The sequence below is a fragment of the Nannobrachium achirus genome (genome assembly GCF_963921795.1).
Source record: "Nannobrachium achirus genome assembly, chromosome: 4".
Lineage (NCBI taxonomy): Eukaryota > Metazoa > Chordata > Actinopteri > Myctophiformes > Myctophidae > Nannobrachium > Nannobrachium achirus.
This window is the reverse complement of record NC_137813.1, coordinates 33,310,260-33,329,288: the sequence shown is the minus strand read 5'-3', so window position 1 is coordinate 33,329,288 and position 19,029 is coordinate 33,310,260. Positions and strand designations below refer to the sequence as shown.

The 19,029-nt window shown below is 44.6% G+C and overlaps 1 protein-coding gene across 3 annotated transcripts in view; it reads left to right on the top strand.

Moving 5' to 3' along the window:
* The first annotated feature begins 261 nt into the window (after positions 1-261).
* fscn1a (fascin actin-bundling protein 1a) overlaps positions 262-19,029 on the top strand; it is a 23,931-nt gene continuing 5,163 nt past the window's right edge. Inside the window, exons 1-3 of one of the 3 annotated variants that reach the window (XM_080723758.1) lie at positions 262-833; positions 1,297-1,645; positions 15,672-15,828. In XM_080723758.1, the coding sequence (XP_080579884.1) occupies positions 348-833; positions 1,297-1,645; positions 15,672-15,828 (992 nt within the window). In that variant the 5' untranslated portion in view covers positions 262-347. Of the gene's footprint in view, positions 834-1,290; positions 1,646-15,671; positions 15,829-19,029 lie in introns of all 3 variants that reach the window. The other 2 variants (XM_080723757.1, XM_080723756.1) reach the window with 2 other exon arrangements.

Sequence of the window (19,029 nt, the reverse complement as noted above, 5' to 3'; positions counted from 1 at the left end):
AGACTGCATAATTTAAGTTTTTCTTCTACCACTAACTGTCGATTATGGAGGTGTGGTCTGAATGCAACGTCACTGATCGGTATATAGACTGCAGCTGTGGCTGCGGGCTCGCGCTGTGAGAGAGAGAACACCGAGGACAGGCGGCGCGCGCTCACACACTCCCACTCAGCCAGCCACACTCACAGACACACATACACACACTGCCCCAAACAAAGAGAAGCACGCGAGGCAGAGCATCCCACCCATTCAGCAGCAGCAGCGCCAGTCAGAGCTCCCTGTGTCTGTGTGTGTGTGTCTGTGTGTGTGCAGAAGCCGTTAGACCCGGTCCAGGCTATTAGAGCAGAACCATGTCGACCAACGGCGCTACTAACGGAACCAGCGACATGCTGCAGATCCAGTTCGGTCTCATCAACTGCGGCAACAAATACCTAACGGCGGAGACGTTCGGCTTCAAGATCAACGCCTCCGCCATCAGCATGAAGAAGAAGCAGATCTGGACCCTGGAGCAGAGCGGCGACGAGAGCAACGGCAACGTGTTCTGCCTCAAGTCACATCTGGGCCGGTACATCGCCGCCGACAAGGACGGCAACGTCACCGGAGACAGCGAGACCCCCGCGCCCGAGTGCCGCTTCATCATCACCGCGCACGACGACGGCCGCTGGTCGCTGCAGTCCGAGCCGCACGGACGGTACCTGGGCGGCACCGAGGACCGCATCATCTGCTTCGCCCAGACCGCCGGGGTGGCGGAGAAGTGGAGCGTGCACATCGCCATGCACCCGCAAGTCAACATCTTCAGCATGACGCGCAAGCGGTACGCGCACCTGAGCTCCAAGGTAGGGATGGGAGTCCCATCCCATCATATGGGACGATAATCGCTATTATCGTTTATCGCGATAAGAAAAACACTCACAATAATCGCATTGTAGAGATTTAAATGTATGCTGAAATAGTCCTCCTTTGAGCTGCAAATTCATACCACTTAAACCTTGTAGGCCAGGGCTATAGGCCTACTTGATAAAACGGACCTGTAATGGAAGCATTTGGTATCCTCTTCATTCTACACTAATCGATTTGCCAAAAATGGCAGATTTACAAGTTGTAAGATCGGCTATTTTTGGCAAATTGTATTTGCCCTAGAATAGTTTTGCTGGGGGTTCAAGTGGTTGACAAAAGTGCCATTTTAAAAAGTAGTTTTCATTATCGTGATAATATTGTTTATCGCAATTATTTTTGCCACGATAATCGTCATGTTTCATATTTTCATATGGTCCCATCCCTCCCTCCTACAAGGTGGACGAGATCGCCATCGACCGGGACGTCCCGTGGGGGGTGGACTCCATGATCACCCTGGTGTTCCGCGATCAGCGCTACCACCTGCAGACCTCCGACAACCGCTTCCTGCAGAACGACGGCTCCCTGGTCAGCAGGACGGACAAGAGCACGGGCTACACGCTGGAGTTCCGCTCCGGCAAGGTGGCCTTCAGGGACTGCAGCGGCAGGTACCTGGCGCCCTCCGGGCCCTCCGGCACCATGAAGTCCGGGAAGAGCGCGCGCGTCGGCAAGGATGAGCTGTTCGTGCTCGAGCAGAGCCACCCGCAGGTCGTGCTCACCGCGGCCAACGAGAGGAACGTGTCCACCCGGCAAGGTAGGTGTGCTCACTGTGCTGTGGGGTCAACGGGTCAAGTGAGCGTGTGTGTGTGTGAATGACTAGGTGACAGGTGTGTGTGTGTGCTGTGTGTGTGTGTGGGGTCAAGAGCCCCTGGCAGAGAAAGAGTTAACGTGATGGAATGTCAGTCTGCAGCCCCCCTGCAGCCTCCACACAGCAGAACATGGATGGCATGCATGGCAACAAAGGACACACCATTTCATACAATGATGGCCTACACGAACTGCATATAGGGCCCACGTGTTGCCCACACAGTGAACAATGAAATATATAGGGCAAGTGAATGTAGATGCATAGTACAATGGTCTATTGTAAATATCAATACAGTAAATGGTTTTACAGCCTTGCCAAATACACAACACCATAGGTTTGCATAATAAGCAATGACAAATAATGGTCATGGGTAGGTATTGGTAGTGGTGGTTTGCAAATATTGAAATTTACAATTGGTCTGAGATTTTTCAAATTATCAGCTGGAGGGGGGCGGTGGGAGCACATGAACTTTTATTTCAAACATGGTACAAGTAGGTGGGTGTGTCGGTTTGTAGTTTCACCACTGATAATGATAGTCACTAATGCACTGGCATTTGCGTGTGTGGATGTGGATAATTGCGTCCATGTGTATCTGGCCAGCAGCTGAGTGAGTGGGCACATATACAAGCTTGTATATGTGTCTCTTTTCTTCCTCTTTCTTTCTTTCTTGGTTGGTTTACTTCTTTCTCATCCCTTACGTATCCACCTCTGACCACTTCCATCTCTTTCCATACTTCCATATTCCCTTCATCCTTTCCCTCAGTCTCAAACGTTTCTCTTTTTCAAACCCTTCTATTTTGTACATGTTTTCCACCATACCCCATTCTTCCCTAACTCCCTCAGTTTCCTCCATCCTCCTCTCGCCCCAAACCCACTCTCCTGGCTCCAGGGCAGTCTGCTGCTGTGTGTGTCTGTGGTCATGATCATTAACAGTGACAGTGGTCATGGTAATGTCTGTCTGATTAGTCTTTGGACACACACACACACACACACACACACACACACACACACACACACACACACACACACACACACACACACACACACACACACACGCGCGCGCACACACACCGAGAGGGAGATCTTAATCAGGGTCCACAGACGACCTCCTGGCCATCTTTTGATGAAAGGGGTATGGAGGGATGGATGGGAAGCAGGAGAGATGGGGTGTGGGGGAGGGATGGAGAGACTGAAATTACTTGTTTAGTGGGACACACATCAAAGAACTGCGGAAATGTAATTTACCTCCCCAGTCCTGTCCTGATAGATAGTTTTTCAGGCTAGTTTTGAAGGAAACCAGTGATTCACATTTTTTAATGGATGGTGTCAACACATTCCACATGTTGGTGGCAGAGTAGTAGAATGAGAATCTTCCCATGTTTTGTCTATATTTGTACCAGATCGTTGTCGCTCCCTCTTGTCTTGTGGTTGTCTTACAGAAGTAGTTGGTCAGATATGAGGGTATTTAGGGCACTGCCCCTTTGACTATCTTAAATACCAATCCAATTTTTATTTGATTAACCCTGTATTCTACCCTGTCCCTGAGCCATCCCAGACTAGCAAAGTGGGTTGGAATTAGGCTTTAGGCCAAGCCGTATAGTTGGATCAGTTTGTTTTGGGAGGTCTGAACTATGAAGCTTAGTTTTTAGTGACTTTGAGATGTTGGAGAAACAACTTTTAAGTGGGAAATACAATCAATCATTTGACAGGAAAGGTAATGGTAGAGTAGGCTACGACTGGGCAAGATATTTGGTAAAATGTTTACATTCTCCGTTAAATGAACACAGACCTGGACCTGGACCTTGGGTGCAGATGAGTGTGGTTAAGGCATGGGAATGGATGGAGAAAGCAAGTGTGAAATAAAGGAATGTGTTGACTGTTGTCTGGTATAATGAATGATACAAGTTTAATTGATAGTGTCTGACTCTGATACCATATTTAGTTTTTGGTTGGGGGGGTAACACTTGGAGAGAATACAGTGTGGTTTTGGTGGTTTAAATTTAATTGAGCCTATGATCTGTCATTCTTTCCTTGACTTCGTTTGCCTGTCACACCCCCTTGTTTGCTTGTTCTATCTCACACTGTCGCTTACTCAGCATTGGAATATCTGTCTGTTTTTTATTTATTTCTTGTTGTATTGCGACATGGCTCCAGCAACCGTCAGCTTTTCCCTTCCCAGCCTCCCAGCCAACAAAATGGAGGGCAGAGAAGGTGTACAAATAGAAAAAGGTCTGGAGACCACTACAGGTTCTCAGAAGGGCAAAAACAAATGGATCCATTGAAATTAGATGAAGTGCAGTTTATTAATTCGCAAAGGGAAAAATTGAATTGCTTCTCCATCAACCCCTCTCCTCCATTAGATTATGTTCTTGTCTACAGTTCAGTGAAATGTCAAGGCAACGTTCTGCTCAACACTGCAAGAGTCTGCTGCATTGAGGTCTGATTTATGCTTTGCCGACAGTCATGTGACATATTGCTTTACTTTCAACCAGGAGAACTGAGTTGCATCACTTTTTCGGTTGAAAATAATTACTTTTGTCGAGTGACACGTCGCATACTGTAACACTTAATTGCTGGAGCATGAATGAGAAGCAAGGCGATCTTTATTTATATAGTTCTTATGCTGGCAGAGCATTCTACTGTACTGTGGCCACACATCTACATGTAATGTCAGTGTTGTCAAACATGTACAATTTCAACCAGTGGGGAAAAATGTGTTTTTATGGATCAATATAATTTTGTCACAAGCTCTTAAATGAAGGAGGGACAAGAGATTCTTTTGTTAATGCTGTTAATTGGTTAAATATTCATAAACCCCACAGACAGACTTTTGCACTTTCAATATCCATATTTTAGGCATAGATCTACAAGCCAAGAGTATGAATGAGGTTGTAGATTGGCTACAATGTCATATGACAGTGTCATATGTGTACAAACATCTAATAGTGCAATTTCAAAAATAAATTAATATCAACAAAACATTCATAATAGGATTTGGAGTTCCTGTATACTGTAATCATCTAGTTCTAATCTTTAGATGAGGATTATCAAATGGACCTATATAGTAGTATTTCATAATGACACAATCATAATATCTCATAGTGAAATTAAGGATTAGTTTTTTGAATCTGCATAAACAGGAAGTTATCTGTTGAAGAAGGACTTATCCCAGCAACAACTGAATCATTGTGATGTGGATTTAGAAGTTTGAGGGGAATTAAACTGGCTCCAGATGTTTTTAAATCAACAGCTGCTGGCTTGGCTATTTTGCCCCCATTAGCTTCTCTCCGGATTTGGCTATTTGCGTAGCAGACCAAGATGGTGGTTGAAATTGGGTGGGTTCCATTGGCAAAGCCATGCAGGATTCAGAAAAAATGCTGCTTTGTCCAATCAAAAGCGACTGTTTTGTGCATCAAGAGCCAACTGGGATAATCATTTTCTTGCTGTTGGTCATAGAAATGAAATCCAGACAACTTTGAGAAGTCTTTGGATGAGTCTTATCAGGGGAGCCTTATACCAGCAGATATGATGTTGTTAATTGAAACATTCGGCAAAGGTCAGATGTTGTGTATATAAATACAGTAGCCTATATACTATGGCTGGGCAATTAACTGAAAATATATAGAAACCAACATTTAGAGCTCTAACCAATTTAATCTATCTCATGTAGGTTAATCGAATGATCACAAAGCAGTTGTTTTGTTTAAATATTTTTAAGTATGTATTTCTTTGATATTAGTCTGATTAACCACCTAAGCCCTGTATTATACATCTTTGTACAATGGTAGTGTGAAAAAAAGAGTTAGCCTGAAATATGTACAGTACAGACCTTGTCATATACAGTAACTATGATGTGTAAAAGCAGTGCAAAAAGTGTATAAATGAATGGTTCATTAATCATAATCGCGGCAAAAGTCATATCTCCCTGCCCTAGTATATACCATATACAGTATAAAGTATATACACCAAATTATATTATGTACTACTGATCATTGCAAAGATCTTTCAAACTTGTTCCCATAAGTCTTTTTAAGACCTAACAAGACACAACTCCTGCACTCTTATCTATCATTTTTTGGCACCAATAGCAACATGCCCTCTATTCAAAATCCTGGAACTTGCAAGCATATTGCAACAGAGCAGACTTTCCATCTCATTTGTTGTGATTTGTTTTTGCCACATTCATTGACACATTTCCATTTAGTTAGAACATGTCTCTGTGCTCAATCATCGGTTGGTTGTGACATCGTCTTTCATAGTCCATAGTTCCCCTGGAGGCAGTTTAACGACCCATCCTATGGGCTGAGACATAATTATTAGTCATTTAGCCCGGAGAGCAATGGCTTTTAAGTGGTCCATACTGGGATGAGTGTCCTGTCCTGAACTATAGTCTTGAGTGTGAGTGACCCCAGAGTGCAGTTTTCTCATTCTTAGTTGATGAGAGACAATCATGTGCAGTTGGCTACTAGTGTGACCACCAAGTCCTGAGTGCTTCTCCTAGTGACTTATTATCCTTTCTCTCTGCCTCTGAGTGTGAGGCTTTCATTGTGATTGAGGCGGAAGCCAGGAGCCCCTGGGAGTTACGCTGAGAATTACACTGGACATCGTTGGGACCAAACAGATTCTGTTGAAATGGGGAAAATGGTTTGGCTAGTTTTATGCATTGTTGCTAGGAGAGTGACTACAAAACACAGATTCTTTATAACATTTTAAAATGCCAATACGGGAAGGCATGTTGAACGTGGTATGTTGCTGTTGGACCACATCCTGTATCTAATATCCAGCCTGTTAAGGAAATATGCACCATCAACTGGATTTATAAGCATTGGTTAAAGCAAATTCTTGAGTAGTCCCTGCAAATGTTGCCAGTTCTTTTGTAATTAGACTCCCCGTGAGAGGAGCAACTAGATTTTGTCTGGCTGTGATTCAGACCTGACACCTTTCTGTCTGCCTGCTACACCACCCACTGGCAGGAAATGACACACACACACACACACACGCATGCACGCACGCATGCACGCACGCATACATGCACGCACACAAGCACGCACGCACGCACGCACGTACACACACACACACACACACACACACACACACACACACACACACACACACACACACACACACACAATTTTTCTGTTGCCACTAACACAACCCTGACCTTGGCTGGTATGTGTTAATCTTTGGTGGCTCGGGGGCGTTAATTTGCTTCCACAACACATTATACCACACACACACACACACACACACACACACACACACACACACACACACACACACACACACACACACACACACACACACACACACACACACACACAGTACAAAATGTGTATGCAAGCACATTCAGGCATCCTTGATGGCATTCAGTGGCCTTGACCAAGTGTGTTGCTGACATTTGAGCGTGTTTGTCAACCTTCACTGTGTTTGTGTGTGTGTGTGTGTGTGTGTCTTTCTGTCTGTCCTTTTCAGCATCAGTAGGCTGAGAGCGTGCTTGAGGTGTTGCTGTCTGCAGATCGTGCTCAGGCACCTCTCATCCTTAATGTCTTGTGTTTTATTATGTCTGAGTCTCAGTGGCTCTCTGCTGCACTCTCGTCTGTGTTGCCTAATGTTCTCTGTTAGCCAGTGGAACACTTTGTTTATAGTTGAATTTGCAATACAGTGAAATGAAAATCATTTAAAATCCAATATTAAGTTCTCAAAGACCATGGCTGCTCAGTGAAATCCTCCTTGTGAGTCCATTTGGGTCAATTTTTACACTTTCAGTTAGATTAACACAGGATTCTACTGTGTCCCTTGTAGCAGAGCAGTGAACAGTGCACACACTCTTGCTTGTCTACCTACATTTCAAGTTAACATCTCTATTGTGTCATTTTCGTTTCTGTTTCTGATTTATGTAGATATTTTTTTACCAGCTTCTGAAGCTTGTCAGTTTATATTCAGTCGTAGTGCTACTAGTGACCTTTTCATAACTTTCTCCTTTAAGTCAATGTCCTTTAAGCCAATGGGGAGTCAGCAGGAATGCCTTCCCATACTCTGAACAGGCATAAGAGGTCCGGTCACAGAATTCAGCGCAACCAACGCTAATTTACCAATTAGCAATTTATATGAACAATTAATATTTGTGTATGAATGCAGTTATACCTTTTATTGATAGGATAGTAGTTTGACAGGAAATGGGGAAAGAGATGGGGAGTGCCTACGTGCCCGGACCGCCAGTGGTATGATGCAAAGGTCATGAAAGTAGGTCTACTTTTCAAGGGTTTTAGCTTGGCACAAGCTGGTATAATTTGACTTTGTTGTTTTTTTCAATATTTGTATTCATGTTTGATACTACTGTACTTGTTTCTGCTATCTCCTGTTCTGGTCCAGAGTAGTACTGCTGGTCTGATCCTAGAGGCCACAGAGTGGGGGTCTTATTACTGTGGCATGTGCCTCTCTTTCTCTAGTTTGTGTGTGTGGTGTTGTCCATTCTGTATACGCCATCATTTGGTAGGTTGTAGTAGTGGGTTGTGTCCTCTGTGTGTGTCTGGATCAGAACAAAGACCAACGATATGGTGCCCTGTTTGTGGCCCAGCTGGTTGCCTCCTCTGCCAGGCCTTTAGAACAATAGGACATGCACGTACGTGTGCGCACACACACACACATGCACACACACACACGCACGCACGCACGCGCGCGCGCTAAGGAGGGCACAATTGCACTTGATAAATGCTTGCTCACCCCAGTCCACTGCTACGTCCTGAGTCCTGCTGGCTCACAGAAGCTGATGCCAACAATCTGTGCCTGCCACTGTCAGGATGAATGTGGTGGGTGGAGTGAACCAGAAGATGGAGGGCTTATGTTCAATAGCAGTGTTTGGTGTGGTCAGTGGTTGCTTACTGACTGTGTGTGTGTGTGTGTGTGTGTGTGTGTGTGTGTGTGTGTGTGTGTGTGTGTGTGTGTGTGTGTGTGTGTGTGTGTGTTGTGTGTGTGTGTGTGTGTGTGTGTGTGTGTGTGTGTGTGTGTGTGTGTGTGTGTGTGTGTGTGTGTGTGTGTGTGTGTGTGTGTGTGTCGCATTTGGTGTGGTTGGAAAGGATTCTGTGCATAGGGCCACATCTCTGGTTCGCATAAGGGGAAGTTGTGAGTGTGTGTAGCACTAGAATCATACTGTATTTCCTCCTTATTTAACCCTGTGAGTTTAATTGGGAAACTGGTGCCCCCCCCCCACACACACACGTACACACAACCAGCCTTGTGGACTCGGCCTCTCTGAGTCATGGTTGAGGCTCTGTGGCCTTGAGGAGACTGTTTGTCTGTGTGAGTCACACTGCTAGTCAAGGTACACATGCATCTGTACTCGTACACGGTTCTATACACAGTACTATCTCCAGTGTGTTGGTCTTTATGGACCTTTTGTAAACTAACAAAATTAACGTGTGTGTGTGTGTGTGTGTGTGTGTGTGTGTGTGTGTGTGTGTGTGTGTGTGTGTGTGTGTGTGTGTGTGTGTGTGTGTGTGTGTGTGTGTGTGTGTGTGTGTGTGTGTGTGTGTGTGTGTGTGTGTGTGTGTGTGTGTGTGTGTGTGTGTGTGTCGCATTTGGTGTGGTTGGAAAGGATTCTGTGCATAGGGCCACATCTCTGGTTCGCATAAGGGGAAGTTGTGAGTGTGTGTAGCACTAGAATCATACTGTATTTCCTCCTTATTTAACCCTGTGAGTTTAATTGGGAAACTGGTGCCCCCCCCCCACACACACACACGTACACACAACCAGCCTTGTGGACTCGGCCTCTCTGAGTCATGGTTGAGGCTCTGTGGCCTTGAGGAGACTGTTTGTCTGTGTGAGTCACACTGCTAGTCAAGGTACACATGCATCTGTACTCGTACACGGTTCTATACACAGTACTATCTCCAGTGTGTTGGTCTTTATGGACCTTTTGTAAACTAACAAAATTAACACGTGTGTGTGTGTGTGTGTGTGTGTGTGTGTGTGTGTGTGTGTGTGTGTGTGTGTGTGTGTGTGTGTGTGTGTGTGTGTGTGTGTGTGTGTGTGTGTGTGTGTGTGTGTGTGTGTGTGTGTGTGTGTGTGTGTGTGTGTGTGTGTGTGCGCGTGCCATAATTACATGGAGAAAGAGTAGACGGCACCCCCCTTGTTTGTGATGAAAGAAGCAGCGTGGATGATCTGGTGTTGCTATATCGCTCTCTCTCAAATCTCAATCTGTCCACTTCCTTTAACACGAAATGGCCTCATCCTTTCTTTTAAAACAACCTGAATGTAATAAATGTCAATATATTAGTTCACAAGAGCTGTGCTTCATATTAGTATTACTCTTGGTAATGTTTTGTCTTGGTTGAACTCCTGCTGAAGCATCGGACCATGTTGCTAAAAACACTGGACTAAACCAATGCAAATGAATGATTGAATGACAGGCTGTCCTTTTCACCATGTGGAACCGCACACTGAATCCAAGGGAAACAAAAACAATACTTTACAGTGATGCTGTACAAAGATGCAAATCTGTGTGGTGTCTGTTCCTTATGTCAGTCAGAGAGGTTCCACCAGTGGGAAAATCCCAGTTGTCCGTTGTCCCAGTTGTCCGGTGTCCCAGTTGGGCGAAATGTGTGTGTGAGCTGCTCGAAATGTGTGTGCGCGCTGCTGGCTGTGTAGTGTTAGGCGGCAAGCGTACAGCTACTCAAGTAGCGTACAGCTATGAGACCCCATTGATTTCTCGCCGAAAATTCGCTGTGCATTCATTTTCGCCGTGCATTCATTATGTCCAACAAACAGCATTCTGATTTCACAAGTTCGCTTTTGAAAATTCCTAGCATTGTTTTGTTGTTTTGTTATACTGTAGCCTGGCTGTATGTCTCAGTGACGTCATTACGTGCGCGTCCCGCGTCTCTGACGCATTCACGTTGCCTAGAGACGCATTCACGTCATTGCCCTGGGGTCCCACGGACGCATCGCCTCCATTGGAGTCCACGTTAAAATAATTTACCACGTCGCGAAAAAAAAAATATTTTAAAAAGTCCACAGACGCCACCATTATTCATGGGTGAAGGCATGCTACTTAATACTACTTTAACACAAATGAAATCCGCGTAGAAAGTCTTAAAACAGACGATAGAACTAACAACAGTGCGTTCTATCGTCCACCGACGCCATTCTGTGTGCCCGTAGATGGTCACAGAATTCAATGGGTGCCTGAGTTTTAGCGTAGCACCGGGCCGCTCTCTGACCATAGTGGCACAGCATGTTAGGTGATACACCAAAAGGGGTTCCCCCACAGAACGTGTGCAACTGACGGCGCAGAAACGTGACGTCTCTACACTGGCAAAACAACAGCGTCGCGGTCAGGGTCCCCGCGGAATGAACGTGTCGCAAACAGCATTTCGTTTCATTAATATCCTCGCCAGAAACTGCCTGCCGTCTGTCTGTCTCTTTCTGCATGCAGCGGAGCCACCGCACTCTGCACTGCAGCAGCATGAACGTGCTCTCTCTGTCACTCTGATGTGATGCTGCTACGTTTAGCTACATGCTAAAGCTACTGCCGTGGCTGCTCTTCTGAGGCACAGTCAGTGAGGCTGGCAGAGGGTCATAAACTCATTAAGTCATAAAAAGACGTCTGATTTTCAAAGCGGAGAAACTAATTATCTGTGATTTACAACAGCCGTTCTCCGGAGCGCTCCACTTTCTCATAGTATTACGTCGAGTGGTCTCTCCATACACAGAAGTATACTCAAATGTTTTACTTAAGTAAAAGTATCTTCTACTGCAAGTTAAAGTCCGGAATTCAAAATGTACTTGAGTAAAAGTATAGGCTACACTTTAGGACTAAAAGTAAAAGTACTCATTATGCACAATTATTCTGTATCACATGTTACCAAATAATATCCTTTGAAAATAGCCATGGCTGAAGTGGTTATGTAGACTATACTTTTCAAAGTAACTAGTAAAGTTTTCAAATAATTGTAGTGGAATAAGTACAATATTTGCCTCTGAGATGTAGTGGAGTAGAAGTAAAAGTAATGAAAATTGGAAATACTCCAGTAAAGTAAAAGTACCTTAAATTGTACTTATAAGTTACCTTTTTATTACCCCAAGAAAAGAAAAAAAAAGACCATTATTGCACCAAAGTAATCAACAAGCTAAAACTATACTATCAAAAATGTCCAAACATTAGCCTAATTGTAAAATAATATAAGATAGAGGCAAATATAAATAGCCGATCTAAAAGCTCACAATGCAAAAAATAAATAAAATGGGGACCCAAATTGGGGACCCATAATTTTTTTCTGGGACTCATTCGAATGACCACCTGTGGGTCCCGGGACCCATTACTTTGAAAACCTATTAACATCACTGATGTCTGTTACTGTAGCCTACCCCCACCTCAGCATTCGGCCGATTTTCACAAGTTCGCTTTGTCCCATTGTTTTTAGCACTCTGCCGATTTCACACGTTGGCTTTGTCCTGTTATACTGTAGCCTGGCTGCCCCCGCTGTAAATCTGATCTTAGACCACCATTATCATCTCACATTCTTCATGCTGCTGCCTCGCGGCTAATAACGGACCTGAATCTGATCATAGGTCAGCCTAAACACAGCAGCACACACGTTAAACAGAACTCCAGTTCGTTCTGTATCCTGATCATAGCGCAGCAGCCAGCAGCGCGCACACACATTTCGCCCAACTGGGACATCGGACAACTGGGACACCGGACAACTGGGACTAGCCCACACCAGCACCTAGTTTTTTCGTGATTCTGAATCCATTGCAAGCATTTGTTTTGCAGGAAAAACTTTCCTTGGGCTAAAAACTGCCCCACAAAACTATGGTTTTGTGACCCAAAGGTTTTTTGGGGTCCATTTTTAGCACAAGGAATGTTTTTCGTGTGTGTCGTAGTTAGACCCCTCACATGCTATGATAAGAAATCATTAAAAATGAACCCCATGGGACATTAGTTGACCACGGCAACAAGAAGAAATCATGACTAGACACCATAAGAGTCCTAAAAATCACACCCGTGTGAACTGAGCGGTGGTTTACCCCCCCCCCCCCCCCCCCTTCCCCCCTGTGTGTGTGTGCGTGTGTGTGTGTGTGCCTGGTCTGGCCTGGCCTGAACAACAGCGCCCCTCCCTTAACATGTGTGGTCATAAAAGGTACTGCAGGCCTGCAGGCTACATACAGACACACACGCGCGCACACACACACACACACACACACACACACGCACGCATACACACACGGCCACGTATAGGAGACGGTGTAACCACCGCTCAAAAAACAGGTTTCGAAAAAGGTGTCGTTCGGGTGCTGGGGGAGCCTCTCTCCTGCCCTACTATGTATTTGTCTCTACTCAAAAGACCTGGACAATCATGCTTCTGTGTGGCTCCATCCGGCGCTTCTCTACTTTTCCTTGTCTTTGGCTCAGTCCCTCTCACATTATAAATGGGGGTCTCTGGTGAGAGGTGCTACTGTACAAGCTGTACCTGCAGTGTGAGCCAGACAGGAAGCAGTTGTTGTAGTTATATCACACATGACTTATAGCAGGGATCAGATGAACACTCCAGCAGAAACACAACAAGAGCTCTTTTCTCTCTCGTTACCATTCCATTTTATTTGTGTTGACTATTTCTCTACCTCTTCACGTGTCTCTGTCCTCCCCCTGTTCCCCCATTTCTCTCTCCCTCTGTCCTGTCCTCTTCCCTCTCTTGCTCTTTCTCTCTTTTCATCATTTGTACACTAGGCGGTCGATTGCTGCCATGTGGTTCTCATCTTGGTCAGTTATTTTTCCTGCTCAAGTGTGTGTGTGTGTGTGGAAGAGGGAGGGAGGGGGTGCATTATGCACGTGTGAGTGTGTAGCCCTGCATATTTCTGCAGAAATCCAATCGGTCCATGGAGGCCAGAGCTCCAGTTGGCGTTCAACGGGAGAGGGCTGTTTCTTTTTTTTTTCACATGCAAAATGAGAGCAATAATTCTTTGGGGGACAGGAAGTTTAGGTAAGGCTTGTTATGTCATAACATATTATAGCTTTGAGGTCAGACTTAATTGATTACAAACTCATAAAAAGATGCAACACTTTCATCAAGTCTCTTTGTCTAGCTTTGGGAAACATCCGTCTAAGCACAAGACATTTTAATGGCAACAAACTCAACTTTATTGTCACATCACTGACACATTGTTCATTATTGCCTTTTAGTGAGTCTAGAAGTGACACAAGTGTGTGCTGACCCGGCCCACCACTTGTTTAAAAATTTGAAAAAGTTAATAAAAATACTAATCATAAAAAAAAGGTCTTCCATATGAAAAAAGATCGAATGGCTCTCCTTCTCCATTGTAAGGACTATCATCACTTGAGTTCCTAGGGAGGCTGAGCCCAAGAAAGAGATGCAGAGAAAATAAGGGGAGATATAGTTTAATATTAAAATGTAGAACTCATTATTACTTCAACCATTATGTTATGCTTTAAAGGGGGCGTGACACGGCCAAAACAGCTAATTATGGCTATCAAATTAGCATTTTTTTTAATGATGTCATGTACCCCCATGTTAAATTATCCAATCAAATTATGCTGCCGACACGCCCATACAGCTACAGTAGCTGTATGGGCGTGTCGGCAGCAACACAGAGCCCCCAGTGAGTCAGAGAATAGGCTGTTGATTGTACTGCATACTTTGAGCTCCACCCCCTTTCCAAACCGTTTCAACAAAGACCATGTGACCTACTGTACCATAATGTTAAATTTCGGCCGGTGTCACCACTCCTTTAACTATTAGAAAATAGCAGATATACAAGCTCACTGCGAGCTTTGAATATTTTGACCCGATTCTTTAAATATCTTCTAAATCCTTCTAATGTTTTTGAATAATGCATGTTTCTTTGTCAGTGGTTCTCAAACTTTTGTTAACCCCCATCTCAAAATATTATGTATCAGGGACCCCCCAGAAACTAATATTTGACTTAAATAGCAGATCTACAAGCTCGCAGAGCGGCACTCGGTGCCATGCTGTGAGCTTGTATATCTGCTATTTTTCAATAGCTAAAGCATAAAATAATTGTTAAAGTAATAACGTGTATTAATGCGTTCCAGGTCTAAATGGGAAAAAAATATGGAAAAAGTGAGTTAGAAGAGACACAAATGAACGAGAGAGAGAAAGGGAGAGATAATGGGAAAGCATGAATCTGGGGGGTTTCTGTCCCTCCCCTCCCTCCCCCTCCCTCTTCACATATTTACACATCACTCCATCCCTCAGTCCATCTCTGTCTGCTCACCACTACTGAAGCCTCCAGGCTATAGGTCTATTCTAGAGCAGACCATGACCTCATACTGTACAATACCATGCATTGTACTGAATGAAGTGTGTTCTGTAGTGTTAGAAGGTCATGTGTGTGTGTGCGTCTAGTGTATATTTGTCCTATTGATGACTCTGTGTTTGTTTACCTCTTTGTAGCTCTCAAGTGCCGCTAATGGAGTTTTAATGATTGTTCTGATGTCCGTTGCATATATATATGTAGGGTAAACTGTTTGGAAAGAAAGACAGTCACTTGGACTATGGATTAAAAATAAATCTCAAACATATTAATTGTAGATGCCACCAGTTAGATGCTTGTCTGCACAACTACTGTGGCTATGACTGTCCACCATGAGGATTAACCCTTTGAACTGTTGTTTGGGCATATGACAGCTGTGTGTGTGTGTGTGTGTGTGTGTGTGTGTGTGTGTGTACTGTGCAAAAGCCTCCTTTTAATCCTAGCCGTCTGATGTTGCTCATTTACTGTGTCTGATCCTGCCCAGAGGTTGCGTGAGTCAGCATCTGGACCACGTGCGTCCCATGTCTGTACCGTTGATTGTTTGTTGTTGCACACATCTGTTCTGATCCACCGTGGCTATTTGTGGTCTTCACATGTACTTTTGGCTCATCACTGACCGACCTACCCCCGATTTATTTTGGCAAATCATCACATCGACAACTGTTTTGACTCCTCCCAGGTATGGACCTGTCAGCCAATCAGGACGAGGAAGGGGACCAGGAAGTGTTCCAGGTGGAAATGTGCCGTGAAAACAGGAAGTGTGCTTTCCGAACGGCTGCCGGGAAATACTGGACCCTAACTGCGAATGGTGGACTGCAGTGCACCGCCTCCACCAAGTAAGACATGCCATGTCCTCCCAAGTACCCCTTCTCCAATGTAGTGGCCTAGTAAGATATGCATTTCTTACGCCTGAGTTGTGCTTGGTTGTCACACACTGAAAATACTAGCTGATCTACAAACTCGCAGTGTGTTGCAATGCATTGTGAACTTGTAGATCTGCTGTTTTCGGTGTACGATACCTGCATGCAACTAAGTATAAGATCCACTACAACCACACCTCCTCTATTGTATCTGTTGTCCGCCTTCTCAAAGGTACAGTAGTGATCATGTGCTCCAGACACTGATTTCAGACTGTGATTAGAGGGTGTGTGTGTGTGTGCACTTTGCAGAGCCTGACACTAACTAAAACGGCTCTTACAGGCTTTAGATCTTGTGTCGTGATTCGATCTTAAGCAAGACATGGGGGAGTGTGTTTGTGTGTGTGGCGGACGGACGGATGACTTTGGGTTTTGGTGTAGTGTGTGCCATATTTATGCTCCATCTCAAACTCTGGCCTGCGGGCCACTTCCGGCCCGCGGCACAATTTTGTCCTAAATGACATTGTGAAGCAATTGAAAGAGAGATGTGCTCAGCTTATGTTATCCCACTTGCAGGCAGACGGATAGACAACAACCCAGACAAATGTACATTAGATTGTTTTAGTGTTTGTTTGGAATGTGCCAATTGCACAGAATTATTATAAAAGAGAGAAATTACTTTGATTACAAATTGTATGAATGGAATTCCAAGCCATAAAATAATGCACATTGCACTATGAGTTGCGTCTGCGATGCTTTGAGAGCTTGTAGGCCGGCTATTTTCGACGCTGCCATACGGCGACGTATGAATTGGTGTGTGTATTGTGACGATAGCTGAGGCATGTTGGCAGTGGGTGGGGGGTTTCTGAACGGAGGTCTCGTGTGTTTTAATGATCAGTGAAGCTAGGGGTCCAGAGTGTGTGCTGTTAACCCTTAACCTCTGACCTTTAACCCTGTGCACCTGGGAGCCTCCCTGCACAGGAGGCCCCGGAACATGAATGCATGGGAGTTACCAGAGAGGTGATGTTATACAGCTCATCCTTTCCCCATTGGACCTTATGAAAGGAAGGTAAAACAAGACACAGCGAATACTAGACGTTGTCAGGGAAATGGAAACCTATTATACTGCTGTGAAATAATATCGAAAGGTTGAAGAAAATAATGTTTCATTCAGCCTTCACCAGCGCTTACCCACCCTGCATTAATTCATCAGTGCTTACCCATCCTGTGGGGTGAAATCCCGTTTTGGCGACGTAGCGTTAAGGCGAAGTGTACTAACATGGGCAAATGTACGAACGGGGTCTCCTACCGTACTGATAGGGCGACATGCACATTTCCATTCACGCTTTTCTGCCGTGCCGATAAGGCGACATGCACATTTCCATTCATTTCCGTTCAACACACATCACATCACTCAAGTAAATCCTGGCTTTTATACTTCTTCATCGTGGCGTGTTCCGTGACAAAAGTGGCTGATCTACAAGGCGTTGTGAGCTTGTAGATCTGCTATTTTCCAGGCGCAGAAACTTGCAGAATGAATGAGCGAGTCACTTTGTCAGACGTCCAGTGCAGCGCACGTTGTTATTTTTATTATTTAATAATCAACGTAGCCTACAATTGAAACACTTTCACAAGCCACAGTGTGGCTTAATATTCACATTAATGGTAACAAGCAGGCACGCTGCATGCACTGCACATTATTAGAACAAGTTTGCTAGTGAGTGTAAATCAGTGGCTTCCTCAAAGAAAAAGAAACGAGGCGAAAAAGCGTTGGTAGTACACTTGTATTTCGCCTAATCGCTACGTCGCCTTAACGCTATGTCGCCAAAACAGGACGTGCCCTCCTGTAGGAGGTGGAACCTACATTCATCGGTGCTTACATGTCCCCTAAGAGGTGTAGGCTGCATCAAGCAGTGCATGCCAGTCCTGTAGGAGCTCTAAACTACATTGAAAAGCAAATAAATGATACGTAGCTTGGTTTGGTTCAGGCAGATGTACTCGAGGGGTTCACACTGTGCTGCACTATGTGGGTGTGTTCAATGTTGTGCAAGAATCATATGCCATTGGCTGATGTGGCCATCAGTTGATCATTTGGGTGGGTATTTAAGGTCACCTGAGTCTGTATTCATCCTGCGTTCCTTCTGTGTTGCCTTCTGGTTTGTTAGGCGCTGTTTGCTCCCACTGCCAGCACCACCAGTGGGCTCTGCTATTAGTTCTGTTCCCCATGGGGGGTTGTTTATATATCTATATATCTCCCTGCTATTAGTTCTGTTCCCCATGGGGGGTTGTTTATATATCTATATATCTCCCTGCTATTAATAGTTAATGATTGTTTTAATTGTGCAGGGAGCAGGGAGAAGAATTTAGCAGAGCCTGAACGCCAAGATGAAATATATTCATTGCATTCACATGTTTCAATAATAAAATATACTGGTTCATTAATTCTATATTGGTTCATTCTAATCGTGAGTTATCTGACTGAACTAAAAGTATTTAATGTAACACCAATATGAGTATATGACACCTGGAAGCATCTCTTCGGTTAATTTCTGATTCCTCTGGTTGGTTCCCCCTCCCCCTTCCTTAATGCAGGGGAAATCCAGAGTCACAGAATGTGTTGCAGAGGAGGAACTGGACCTCCGGCTGACCACATTCTTGAAATGTTAGTCAGTTTGGTTCTGTTATGGACAGCACCACATGGTTCCCCTTCCCCCTCTTTCTGGTGGGGCGGGGGGGGGGGGGGGGAGAAATATCTTTGATTTCCATCAATGTCCTCAATCCATGTCTCTCTCTGTAAATACGCTTTGTGCTGCAGCAATTTGAGGAAAGTAACTGCATACCTCCTTGTGCTCCATGTTATGAAAAGGAAAGTGAGGCATGAATAATGAATGGGTGCAGACTCTTGCGAATCCACAGGACAATCCCTCTGCCATGGCAGAGAACAAAACCCTGTTCTGAAATAGTATACTCCTTGACATGAGAGGATTTCACAGGATGCTTAACTACACCTTTTATCAAAGTTCACAAGTGAAACTAATGGATGGTCCATTAAGCTTAAGCCTACCTATCCAATTACTTAACATTTAGTTAAGCCCTGGATGAAAGGGACAGAGGTTGACCGGTTAGCTGTGTGTGTGTGTGTGTGTGTGTGTGTGTGTGTGTGTGTGTGTGTGTGTGTGT